The 14,227-nt window shown below is 40.7% G+C and overlaps 1 protein-coding gene across 3 annotated transcripts in view; it reads left to right on the top strand.

The window, feature by feature from the left end:
* The window catches only part of LOC126278125 (probable ATP-dependent RNA helicase spindle-E), a 224,970-nt gene that overhangs the window by 16,758 nt on the left and 193,985 nt on the right, over positions 1-14,227 (top strand). The window contains exon 2 of one of the 3 annotated variants that reach the window (XM_049978011.1): positions 4,875-4,972. The exons of the other annotated variants lie outside the window; for them this stretch is intronic. Coding sequence (XP_049833968.1) covers positions 4,959-4,972 — 14 coding nt within the window. The 5' untranslated portion in view covers positions 4,875-4,958. The remainder of the gene's footprint in view (positions 1-4,874; positions 4,973-14,227) is intronic. 3 annotated transcript variants of the gene reach the window in all.

Here is a 14,227-nt window from a genome sequence, read left to right as displayed (position 1 = left end):
ACATTTAACTACCTGGTACCTTTCTGAGATCGCTGTCATGTACTTGTGCCTGATTTCCTTATCCTGAAGTTTCTCCACTCTTATCCTCCTACATATGGACCTGACCACCTGCACTTTCGGCCTCACAATCCCAATTTCACTGCAGATTAAATAATGATCAGTGTCGTCAAAGAATCCCCTGAATACACTTGTCCCCCTCACAGCCTTCCTGAATTCCTGATCTGTTATTATATAGTCAATGACAGATCTGGTTCCCCTGCCTTCCCAAGTATACCGGTGAATGTTCTTATGTTTAAAAAAGGAGTTTGTGATTACTAAGCCCATACTGGCACTGGGTTAAGAACAAGGATTAAATACCTGTACAATGTATAAATGCAGTTGAGCCCTATTAAGGGTAAATTATAATCTGAGTGTGTAACAGAGTGGAGAATAGAAGGGCGAGGTAAGGTAGGTTTCCAGTTTGCGGTCATGCACTTCACTCCGTCATAAGTCTGCAAATTCAAGATTGAGCAGTTGATTTCCCATTCTGTCTACCCCGCAGTGTTACAAGAAGCAACTAAATGGTGTTTTACAAAGTTGTATTGTCCCTCTGCAGGATACCACATGACTCGCTGACACTGCAGTGTGCAGACGTGCCTGAGGCAGGGGGTTTATTTTAAACAAAATTGCGTTAGCACTAGATGGAATACAGATAAAAGTTACTAATAATACAAATGCAACAAATGCCTTTGGACAGAACCTCTGTAAATCTCCTCATACTGTTTTATACTCCTAGTGGGAGAATTGATTCTTAGTCATTCTGTATGACATCTGTAGTGTTCTTACGGGAAAGGTGATTTCCCCCTGATCACTTTTCATTTTGCAGACAAACTATACCACAAATCCATGGTTGTCACAATCCTATGCCAACTTACTTATTTTTCTGTCTAGAGAAATCCCACCTATCCAGTCAACAGCCAAAATCTCTTGTGTGGGTCAGATTCATTGATGGCATTTTCATGATCGTGACTCACGGCAAGGACAACCATTGCTTTTTCCTCCATAACCTCAACATATATTGCCAAAACCATTTCACAAGGTCCTTCTCAACTCATTGATCCCCCTTCCTAGATGTAGATCTCCACCTCTCAGATGGCTCCATAAATACGCCTGTCCATATTCAGTGCACCAACTACACTCCACTTTGACAGCTGTCACCAGTTCCATATCTAAAAGTCTCTACCTTAGAGCCTTACCATTGTGGACACCACATCTGCAGTGGAAAGTGGGAATTGTCAAAATATGCCGATAACCTTACCAGAGCCTTCCTGTCCAACTCATCTTAAACAAGTCTCCTGTGCCATTTGTCCCTCTGACATCAGGAAACCAGTTAACAAGCCATCAATCATCACTCCCGCAAAGGTGTGTTCTGCCTCCCATACCTCCCATACAATCTACACAGTATCCTTGTCCATCCCTAGCCCAATTCTGCATCCCATAGGTGGTTGGTCCTGGTGCAAGACCTGTCGCATACACGCAGCCATCACTACCTACTGCACTCAAGTCACAGGCATTTCCTACCCAATAAAAGACGGGGACTCGTGTGAAACCAGTCATGTTGTATATAAACTATACTTCAGTTACTGTACAGCATTCTGTGTGGGCACAACGAGTAACGAGCTACTAACTTTCGCGTAAATGTCCACTGCTAAACTGTCGCAAACCACAAATGTGACCTTCCAGTTGCTGAACATGCTGCACATCACAACAATGATTTTAATAGTTGCATCACTACACAGGCCATTTGGATACTCCCTTCCAGCACAAAATAGCACAACTGGGAATTGTCTCCAGAGCATATCTGGCGCTCTCACAATCCTCCAGTCCTAAACCTCCATTTACCTTTTCCCACTGCCTTTCCTTACTTTTTCCCTTCTCTCATCTTTCCACCACATCGCTCTTCTTCTGTCCAGGTAGTGCACTGCCTTCCTCCACCACCCTTCGTCCCCTCCCATGAGGGCATTCCCCCTTCCTCCCCCCCCCCCCCCTCTCTCTCTCTCTCTCTCTCTCTCTCTCTCTCTCTCTCTCTCTCTCTCTCTCTCTCTCACACACACACACACACACACACACACACACACACACACACACCTCCCTCTTTTTCACATCTCTTTTGTCCCCCCTCCTTCCATTTCAATCTCTTCATTTTCTCCTTTTTCTCCCCCACCCTTCTCACTTCCCTCTCCAATTTTCTCCGTCCTATTCCCCTCTACCTCTTGCTGCAGCACTTTTTCCTCTACCCTGTCTACTCATTTTCGTCTTGTTGTGCAGCCACAGAGTCATCTGTCCACAGACCTGCCTCTTTCCAATTACCCCCTCGTTGTTTCCTTCCTTATCCTCTCCCCACCTTCATTAATCCAGGCAACAGCTTCTAGTTATTGAGTGCCAATAATCAGTCTTGCTGTGACCACAGGAGTGTGTGAGTGTGTGTGTGGTGGAGGAATTGAGAGGGGACACATGGGTGCGCAAGCGTGTGCTTGTGCTAGAAAAAGAACTGTCTCTTGAAAGATAGTGTGAATGCTGTTTTCAGTTACATGTTTGTGTGTTCCATGCTTCAGTCCACTATAAGTGAGTGGTTGCCCTTTTCTTCTGTTACATGTTGCTCCGTCCAGGAATTTCCTTTTATTGTTATGCTTGAACACCGCATGATTGCTTGTTTGATGACTGTGTCCCGAATTGCTTATGAGGGGTTCCTTTTCAGTGATCACTTCCATAGTGTGTAGACTGTTATATTTTCTCCTATCTTGAGTTTATTATTGCTACACCGTTTTGTGATAACATGTAGTAAGCCCTGCCTCTGGATTTTGGGGTCCTAGGTTCGATTCCCGGATGGGTTGGGGATTTTCTCCGCCCGGAGACTGGGTGTTTATGTTGTCCACATCATTTCATCATTGTCATCATTCATTACAATGGCTGGATTGGGTCTTTATACGGGTGCTGATGACCATGTAGTTGAGCACCCCACGAATCAAACATCATCATGTAGTGAGCCACTGGTTTTCTCCTCTAGCTGGTCTCTGCTGCTTGCAGAGCTCTAGACTAGTAAATCATCTGCATCTGCAACAACTTCATCTGTCCTATTCTTTTCAGTCTCTCTGTACAGGAAGTAGTAGTCTAGGACACTATCGTTTGGACAGACTGTGGCACCTCTAGTTGTCTTAACCTGGCAAACATAGCAGGCTGCAAGAGATTGTCAAAAGCTCTTGCAGTGTCTATCATAATGGTCATGGCTTATTTGTTTATTGCATTCCTGACAATTTATAATGCTGTGGTTGATGATATTGCCAATAGATTTTCGGGGTCGGAGGTGAAATTGGTGTGGGCTCAGGCCAGGCGAGCTCTGTGAGCCAGTAGGTGCTTGCACTGTAATGCCGTCTGAACCTTTGCCAAAGTGTTTGAGACATTTTGGATGGTATGTATTTAGCTCTCAAGGATTTCTGTTTGCTGTCTATAAGGTTCATTCAGTGACGTTAAAAAAGGGATTATCTTTGGTTTTAGTCTTTTGAGTATCTGTGAATGAACACTATCTAGGTCAGGTGCCTTTTTGTTCTTAAGTTTCAAGATTGCTAATACAACTTATTGTTGCACAAAAGGACAAGTATTATATGGGATGTGTAGTTCTTTTCTGAGGGCAGCTTGGTGTTGTATGTCTGAGTTGATGAAGTCATCAGGAGCAGTTTATACAGCAGGAATTGTGGCATACTTCTTTGTACCTGTATCATCATGCCATCATCCTGCATTAGCATATTCAGAACAAATGGGGTTTTTATGTTTTCTATTGATATCTTGTATGATTCCCCATAAATGTTTTGCTCTATTTGCATTGATGTGAATCACACTCATTGTTGTTTGTATGAGTCAAATAGTGTCTATTTATGTATCTCTTTTGCTGGCCTGTATACATTTAGTATTATTTGTTTGTCTCTATCTTGAATTGGCTGCTGTTGGTATACAGATGTTTTGTGTGTTTTTGTATTATTTATGTCAGAATGTGAGTCTTGTAGTCTGTCCTTACATGTTGTTCAGATCATGTTCCTTTACTTCTTCTGATAGTTTGTTCCAATCTATTTTATGAAATAGTAGTTGTGTGGTTGGTATTGTGTCCATTCTGTTCAGGTCTTGTATGAAAGTGAATGTTGTCGTGTTGTGGTCACTGTTGGTTATGATATCATGTACTCCCCAGTCCATTTTGTGTGTGATAGCAGCATTTTTCATGTGGGTAATGTCAATGTTGCTTTTTGTTCTGTCATGTCTTGAGTAAGTAGGTGTTTGGTCTTTGTGTACTCAGTACACTAAATTGTGCTTCTTGTGTTGCCCATCAGTTTTGTCTGAATCCCTTAGGGAAGACTTGGAGTGGATGTCTGCATTTATTTACTGATTCCGTAGTTGGCTATATCCTTATTTAAATTTGCTTAAGTCTGTATCCTATGGTTATACTGTGGATGCAGCGAGGCTGTCAGGCACGTTTCCCTACCGTGTGTTACATCCGGCATGACTAAATGTTGACTGCACAACTGATTCACCTTAAAAGTGTTTTTGCTCTTATTGGTTGTAACTATTGCTATTTGCAGTCTAAGCCACAAGTTGTTATGATTGCATTATCAGAAAGACATTGTAAGCTACCCATTCCGTACATAAAATTCTTGTATACAGAGAATGTCCATATGCAGCTCTTGGCCCACTTTCAGGAGCTTAGCATTTACTAGTGTGCTCCTCATTGAATTGATCTGAAGGATTGTGACTATAGATGTTTGACATGGATCAAGCGTTTAGTGTCAGTTTGAGTGAAGTCAGAGTATGTTCTCTCATGTACCCTGATCCTTAAACAATTTTTCGAGATTAAGTGCCTCAGCTCTGCGACTCCAAGCACGGCGCATGGGATTGACTAATGACTCAGCAAGCACGGCGCATGGGATTGACTAATGACTCAGCAGAGGTGGGGAGACTTTTGATCCTCAGGTTAATACGGTCTGGTTAATCTGTTGCTATAATGCACCTTTGGTTGTAGTAGACTGGTTAGCATTCAGTCTGCCACTTTGAAAAATATCCTTTTTTCTATTCTATTTAATTGTAAAACTAATTCTAAGTTATCATAACTTGATTTCCATGTCATTGGATTTTGCTTGCCAGTTTCATTTGGTGTTGTGCTTGGTGCGATGATATGAAATGTTATCTGCTTGTTTCTGGGGACTTCGTCTATCACCCACTTTCCCTTACTTTTGCCACACCCATTTCTGCTAATATATTTTTTTCATCAGTCTTCTGACTTGCAAACCTCTGTATCTCAGCACTTGCAACCTACATCCTCAATTATTTGCTGGTTGTATTCCAATCTCTGTTTTCCTCTACAATTTTTGCCCTCTACAGCTCCCTCTGGTACCATGGAAGTCATTCCCTCATGGCTTAACAGATGTCCTATCATCCTGTCCCTTCTCTTTATCAGTGTTTTCCACATTTTCCTTTCCTCTCCGATTCTGTGCAGAACCTCCAGATTCCTTATCTTATCAGTCCACCTAATTTTCGACATTTGTCTGTAGTGCCACATCTCAGATGGTTTCATTCTCTTCTGTTTCGATTTTCACACAGTATTTGTTTCACTACCATACACTTCTGTACTCCAGACGTACATTCTCAGAAATTTCTTCTTCAAAGCAAGGCCAATGTTTGATATTAGTAGTCTTCTCTTGGCCAGCAATGCCGTTTTTGCCATTGCTAGTCTGCTTTTGATGTCCTCCGTGCTCTGTCCGTCATTGGTTATTTTACTGCCTAGGTAGCAGAATTCCTTAACTTCATCTACTTCGTGACCATCAGTCCTGATGTTAAGTTTCTATTACTTCTCATTACCTTCATCTTTCTTCGATTTACTCTCAATCCATGCTCTGTACTCATTAGACTGTTCATTCCTTTCAGCTGATCATGTTATTCTTCTTCACTTTCACTCGAGGTAGCAATGTCATCAGCGAATGGTATCATTGATATCCTTTCACCTTTCTTTTATTTCCATCATTGCTTCCTCGATGTATAGATTGAACAGTAGGGGAGAAAGGCTACATCCTTGTCATATACCCTTTTCAATACGACCATTTCGTTCTTGGTTGTCCACTCCTCTTGGCTGTTGTACATGTTGTGTATGACCCGTCTCTCCCTATAGCTTACCCCTACTTTTTTCAGAATTTCGAACATCTTGCACCATTTTACATTATCGAACGCTTTCTCCAAGTTGACAAATCCTATGAACATATCTTGATTTTTCTTTAGTCTTGCTTCCATTATTAACAGCAGTGTCAGGATTACCTCTCTGGTGCCTTTACCTTTCCTAAAGCCAAATTGATCACCATCTAGTGCATCCTCAATGTTCTTTTCCATTCTTCTGTACATTTTTCTTGTAAGCAACTTGGATGCATGAGCCGTTAAGCTGATTGTGTGGTAATTCTTGCACTTGTCAGCTCTTGCTGTCTTTGAAATTGTGTGGATGATGCTTTTCCGAAAGCCAGATGGTACGTCGCCAATCTCATACATTCTACACATCAGTGAGAATAGTCGTTTTGTTGCCACTTCCCACAATGGTTTTAGAAATTCTGATGGAATGTTGTCTATCTCTTCTGCCTTATTTGATCTTAAGTCCTCCAAAGTTCTTTTAAATTCTGATTCTAATACTGGATCCCCTAACTTTTCTAAATCGACTCCTGTTTCTTCTTCTATCACGCCAGACAAATCTTCCCCCTCATAGAGGCTTTCAGTGTATTCTTTCCACTTACTGCTCTCTCTCTCCTCTGCATTTAACAGTGGAATTCCCGCTGCACTCTTAATGTTATCATCCTTCCTAGATGACTTGTATTTCTGTATTCCTGAATTTCCCTGAATATTATTATACTTCCTTCTTTCATTGATTAACTAAAGTACTTCTTCTGTTATCCATGGTTTCTTTGCACTTGCATCCTTCGTAGCTATGTTTTCCTTTCCAACTTCTGTGTTACTCCTTTTTAGAGATGTCCATTCCACTTCAACCATACTGCTTGCTGACCTATTCCTTATTGCACTATCTACAGCCTTAGGGAACTTCAACCAAATCTCGTCATTCCTTAGTACTTCCATATCCCACTTCTTTGCGTGTTGAATCTTCCTGACTAATGTCTTAAACTTCAGCCTACTCTTCATCACTACTATATTGTGATATGAGTCTATATCTGCTCCTGGGTACACCTTACAATCCAGTATCTGATTTCAGAATCTCTGTCTGACCATGATGTAATCAACTGAAATCTTCCTGTATCACCTGGCCTTTTCCAAGTATACCACCTCCTCTTGTGAATCTTGAACAGAGTATTTGCTATTATTAGCTGAAACTTGTTACAGAACTTAGTCTTTCTCCTCTTTCATTCCTTGTCCCAAGCCCATATTCTCCTGTAACCTTTTCTTCTACTTCTTCCCCTACAACTGCATTCCAGTCCCCCATAACTATTAGATTTTCGTCCCCCTTTACGTACTTAATTACTCTTTCAATATCCGTATACACTTTCTCAATCTCTTCATCTTGAGCTTGCAACATTGGCATGTATACCTGAACTATCGATGTCGGTGCGGGTTTCCTGTTGATTCTGATAAAAACAACCCTGTCACTGAACTGTTCACAGTAACACACTCTCTGCCCGACCTTCCTATTCATAAAGAATCCTACTCCTGTTATAACATTTTCTGCTGCTGTTGATATTACCCTATATTCATCCGACTAGAAATCCTTGTCTTCTTTTCACTTCACGTGCCCCTGCTATATGTAGATTGAATCTTTGCATTTCCCATTTCAGATTTTCTAGTTCCCTACCACATTCAAACTCCTGACATTCTATGCCCAGACTCATAGAATGTTATCTTTCTGTTGGTTATTCACTTTTTTTCTCGTGTTAACCTCCCTCGTGGCAGTCCCTTCCCAGAGATCCGAATGGGGGACTGTTCCGGATTCTTTTGCCAATGGAAAGATCATCATGACACTTCAATTACAGGCCACATACCTGCTATGATTTTATCTTTAATAGTTATGCAGTTTCCTTTGGTTTTGTCATATGTATTCCACTTAGGCCTGTTGTGGTATTGGATGTGTACATGTATCACACATATCTGGATATTCTCCATTCAATATGTCTGCTCTGACAAGCCTGTGTTTTGAGGTTTCTAATGTGTGTGCTTTTCCCTCAGCCACTGTGTTTGTATGTTGAATTCCTTTGATAGGATTATGTTTTAGTGTGTTTTCTGACTTCTTATCATGCTCTGCCAATGTATCTATATGTTGGTTCCTTTTCTCGGGGTGAAAAATGCCTCCTGAGACATATTTCACTGGCTCAACATTTTATTCACTCTTATGTGTGTTATATAGTTTTCCAGATTGTGTTGTAAACAATTTTACGGTATAGTGAATGGTATGTTGTTTTACATTAGGTTGGTTGCTTTGTTTGATCCGATGATCTAGTTTTTGTAGTAGGCTCATCTGGAAGTTCACCCAACAGTACATTTGTCTTTTTATATGTTTTGCTGTTTTGTAGTGTATTGATCCACCGTTTGATCGATATACTTTGTCATGCTGATCTAGCTGTCGTGGAGTGTTAGTGTGTTTGTTAAGGAAGAGATCTGCTTATTTTCAGTGCAGTTATCTGGTCAAGGAACCTTGTGTCTCTGTCAGGATATTGCTCTTCAATAGAGAGACAGTTTTAAGCTTCACTTTTAGTTTATTGTAATACAACCAATCATATGTACAGCATCCAGTTTATTTTGCTGAACACCCATTTTGGTGTTTTTCTTTCAGAGTCCACACTCTCTGAATGGTGTGTCCATATTAGAAAGTTGTCACTTAAATGAAGATGACCAATCAGTTATCATAGAGACAGCTGTGTGATAGTGTATTGACAGTTTGAGAGCAAAAAATGACATAACAGTGCATGCACTTTTCAGAAGACGTACACCCTCCGAAAATATGAGATTTTGAATAATCCAATCACTGTGGCAGGTGACGGTAGAACTACAGAAAGGTGAATTACGTTAGGTGCAAGGATTGACAGTTGGCCATGAACCGAAATAAATACAGTGTTGTGCTCAGAGAGAGGTGAAGAAATCCACAACTGTACAATTCCACTATTGGGGGCAAATCATTGGAATCCATAACCACTGTAAAATATCTACAAGTAACCATCTGGAATGACTTAAAGTGGAATGACCACATAAAACAGATTGTAGGAAAAGCAGAAGCAACACTGACATTCATATGCATAATCTTAAGAAAATGTAATTCATCCACAGAACTTACAAAATACTTGTTTGACCACACTAGATCGCGTGTTCATCAGTTTGCAAGCCTTACCAGGTTAGATTAACAAAAGAAGGAACATTAGATTTTTAACGTCCCATTGGCAGCGAGGTCGTTAAGAGATGGAGCTTGAGCTGATGTTAGGGAAGGGCTGGGAGGAAAATCAGGTGTGCCTTTCAAAGGGATCATCGTGGCATTTGCGTGGAGTGATTTAGGGAAATCATAGATAATCAAAATCCTGATGGCCAGGCGGGGATTTGATCTATCATCTTTCTGAATCTGAGCCATGCTAACAATTGTGCTACCTTACTCAGTACATTAGCTTGGTGGAAGAGATAGGGAAGCTACAACAAAGATTGGTGTGTTTCGTCATAGGAGCATATAGTTAGCGTGAAAACGTTACAGAGATCTTCAACTAACTCCAGTGGCAGACACTATAAGAAAGACATTGTGCATCACAGAGAAGTTTACTGTTGAAATTCCTGGAAGAGTCGAACAACATACTACTTCCTTTCATCAAGTGACCACAATAAGGGAAAACAATGAGCTAATGTGGAAGTTTATCAATCATTATTCTTTGCACATGCCATTTGTGAATGGAACAGGGATGGTGGAACATACAGTGGTTCCAGAAGTATCATTCACCACACAGTGTGAGATGGCTTGTGTATTATACAGTGTGTCCATAATTAAAGTTCCTGCTTGAAAACACTGTAGAAAGGTCATCACTGCTTAGAATGTTGCCAAATTTGAATAGCAAATTATTGATGCAATGGGAAAAGTCATGGGAGGAAGAAGAGGAAAATATGAAAAAAATAAAAAAATAAAAATAAAAAAAAAACGAAAATTTGACCAGTAGATGGCGCTCTAAGTGTCTAAATATAAAAACCAGCAACCAACAGATTTGTGGCAAACGACTGTTCCTCAATTTATTTCCAGGTCGCTTAACTTGAATGTCTCCATGAGATATTGCACACTGCTGGCAAAGCTTTTTCTAGAAGAACAGTGACTGTGCACCAGTAGCTGTGCAGAAGTTCCAGACACTCATCAGTATGAAAAAAGAATTGGTCCAATGTCTGCTTAGGGTCTGGAGACAATGATTAAAAAATTAAGAAAGAGATGGTCTTTTGATGTGCAATGCAGCAGAGTGAGGAAAGCAGTTCATTCGACGTATGTCGAAGATTCCTGGGGGGATGAGCATTGGTGTGCAAAAATGCAGGGCATGGGGAATTGCCCAAACGTTGGACATGAGTATGAGCACCATGCATAAAATTCTATGAAATGCATTGCCATCCATATAAAATCACCCACGATCAGGAGTTTCGTTCTTCTGACCTGCCAGAAAGACAAATGTTCACAATGGAATTTCTTGCTCACATGGAAGTGGACAATGAATGGCCATGGAAGAGTCTGTGGACAGACAAAGCCCCTTTCCATCCCCAAGGTTATGTCGATTCGCAGAATTGCAGAATATAGACAATGGAAAATCTGGACACACATCAGCTGGTACCATTTCATTCTGAATAGTTGACTGTATGGTTGAGATTGATGGCATTGTTTTTCAAGGGGATGAGGCCTGTGGGTCTTGTCACCTGTGCTGTCACTGGTGAACGCTATTAAGGTCTTTTGCGCACCATCATCATTCCAACTCTTCAGGAGGATGGATGTCTGGGTAGGATCATTTTGTGCAAGGTGGCGCTCTTTCATACATTGCACAGCCAGTGAAGCAGCTGCTGTGAGGGATTTCAAAAATGCTAGAATTATCATCTGTCATTTCCCTGGAGCTTGGCTATTCGGATCACCTGAACATAATCCGTGTGACTTCTGACTGTGGGGTTATCTGAAAAATTTTGTGTCTAGTGCGCCAATTATGATCATAGTGGAATTGAAGGCAAGTATTGTGCAACACATTCTAAACATGACCACCGAGATACTCCAATCTGTTGTGGAACAGGCTGTTTCTCGATTTTAACTTGTAGTCGAAAGCAGTGGACGGAGTATTGAACATGACTTGCACCAATATCATGACAATTAGAAACTGTTGTTATGTTGCTTTTTATGTAAGAGTACAATTAAAAACCAATGTCGCCTTGCTTTTTATGCAGTTTTGGCTTTAGGGCAGTTAAAAACCGATTTTTCCCATTCAATGTGGTACGACCTTGCTGTGGTGGATGGGCTTCCGTAGATAATCATGCCACATCTGTTGACTGCCCCACTTGTGCAGTCATGTACATTGAACATAACAGATGGTGTAATAGCTGCTAGTGAACCTTTCGTGATGTGAGGTCATGGTCCAAGAAACTCTTCTGTCCCTGACATTTCGTCCAGGACTGTGAAGGACATCCTCAGAGGTGCTTCTCTGCTGAGTCTTGCTGACTGAGTGGTCAGACGTCCGAGAGCAACATATATACTATAGGAAAGGCGGTGAGGTCGAAGTAACATGTGATGAACAGAGATAATCCTTGTCAAAGATAAAACTTAACTATTGATTATCATATTGTCAAAGATAAAATTGTCTAGCAATTCTGCAGAGCTACTGTCCATATGTCGCTAAGTTTCATTTCCTCCTCTTTCCTATTAAAATTATCCTGAGAGAAGGCAATGAAACTTGGCGTCAGATGGACAGTAGCTCTGCAGAATCTCTAGACAGTTTTATCTTTGACAATATGTCAATTGATAAAGAAGTTGCATCTTTGACAAGGATTATCTCTGCTCATCACGTTACCTCAACCACGCCCCCTTTCCTCTAGTATATGTATCACTCTTGGACTTCCGACCAGTCAGTCGGCAAGACTCAGGGGAGGAGCGCCTCTGAGGATGTCCAGTGGATTCCTGGACAAAATATCAGGAACAGAAGAGTTTCTTGGACCACGACCTCACATCCCGAAAGGTTTACTAGCAGCTATGTTGTCCGGTCGTGAAAGCCTTCATTTTGTGAGATGGTGTAATGTGCAATTCAAACCATAGCCCTCATATTGTGATTCATCTATCATTTTTAGTCAGCCCCATTAATGTTAAGACGCTTACTGGCAAAATATTCGTAATTTTTTTCCCTTTCCCTTGACATTTTCCCCCATGTCAATAATATGCTGTTCAAAATTGGTGTCATTCTGAGGAGTGATTCTCTTTCTAGAATATTTTGAAAGTGTATATTTAATTTTGGACATCCTGTAGATATAGACGTAGAATTAGATGTAAAGGCACTGACATGCATCTTATGTTAATTGTTTGTACCTCTATACCATTCTCAGGAGAATGTTCCAGAAGATGATGTGGCATTCTTCATGAAATACATTTTAGCATTCTTTGCTCAGCCATTCTTTTCTCTCAGTTACCAAAATTGCGTTAGTGCTATGGTAACAAATGTGCTACCCAGTAGAGCGATATGTTTCCTCAATATGTTCTCACACAGCCGTCTCTGTGGCAGTTGATTGGTGACCTCTTTCTAATATGGGAACACCATTCAGACAGTGCTGTCTCTGAAAGAAAAAACACCAGAAATATGGGTCATGGGGACAAGCTGATCTTTAGCATAGCCGTAGATCTACATTTGTTCCAAATTTAATATATTTTTCATTATAATTCTGAGAAGTTGTAGTCCATTGTGGACATCTTGATCAAGTTTTTTTGGAAGGAGGAGAGGTAGCTCATCATAACTCTTACTGTCCTCAAGATACACTTATCAAATAAAGCCCTTTTATAGATGCTCATTTCTTAATAGTAAAAATACAATATATAGTGAGTTCCACTGGGCAGAACGTTTTGTGGACTTTATTGGTTGCATGTCATCGGATTAGGTTGTTGTTGTTGTTGTTGTTGTTGTTGTTGTTGTGGTCTTCAGTCCTGAGACTGGTTTGATGCAGCTCTCCATGCTACTCTATCCTGTGCAACCGTCTTCATCTCCCAGTATATACTGCAACCTACATCCTTCTGAATCTGCTTAGTGTATTCATTTCTTGGTCTCCCTCTATGATTTTTACCTCCACACTGCCCTCCAGTACCAAATTGGTGATCCCTTGATGCCTCAGAGCATGTCCTACCAACCGATCCCTTCTTCTAGTGAAGTTGTGCACAAACTCCTCTTCTCCAAAATTCTATTCAATACCTCCTCATTAGTTATGTGATCTACCCATCTAATCTTCAGCATTCTTCTAGAGCTCCACATTTCAAAAGCTTCTATTCTCTTCTTGTCCAAACTGTTTATCGTCCATGTTTCACTTCCATACATGGCTACACTCCATACAAATACTTTCAGAAACGACTTCCTGACACTTAAACCTATATTCGATGTTAACAAATTTCTCTTCTTCAGAAACACTTTCCTTGCCATTGCTGGTCTACATTTTATATCCTCTCAACTTTGACCATTATCAGTTATTTTGCTCCCCAAATAGCTAAACTCATTTACTACTTTAAGTGTCTCATTTCCTAATCTAATGCCCTCAGCATCACTACATTCCATTATCCTCATTTTGCTTCTGTTGATGTTCATCTTATACCCTCCTTTCAAGACACTGTCCATTCCATTCAACTGCTCTTCCAACTCCTTTGCTGTCTCTGACAGAATTACAATGTCATCGGCGAATCTCAAAGTTTTTATTTCTTCTCCACGGATTTTAATACCTACTCCGAATTTTTCTTTTGTTTCCTTTACTGCTTGCTCAATATACAGATTGAATAACATCGGGGAGAGGCTACAACCCTGTCTTACCCCCTTCCTAACCATTGCTTCCCTTTCATGTCCCTCGACTCTTATAACTGCCATCTGGCTTCTGTACAAATTGTAAATAGCCTTTTGCTGCCTGTATTTTACCCCTGCCACCTTCAGAATTTGAAAGAGAGTATTGCAGTCAACATTGTCAAAAGCTTTCTCTAAGTCTACAAATGCTAGAAACG

This window comes from Schistocerca gregaria, chromosome 6 (assembly GCF_023897955.1).
Source record: "Schistocerca gregaria isolate iqSchGreg1 chromosome 6, iqSchGreg1.2, whole genome shotgun sequence".
Classification (NCBI taxonomy): domain Eukaryota; kingdom Metazoa; phylum Arthropoda; class Insecta; order Orthoptera; family Acrididae; genus Schistocerca; species Schistocerca gregaria.
This window is presented reverse-complemented; position numbering and strand designations above follow the sequence as displayed.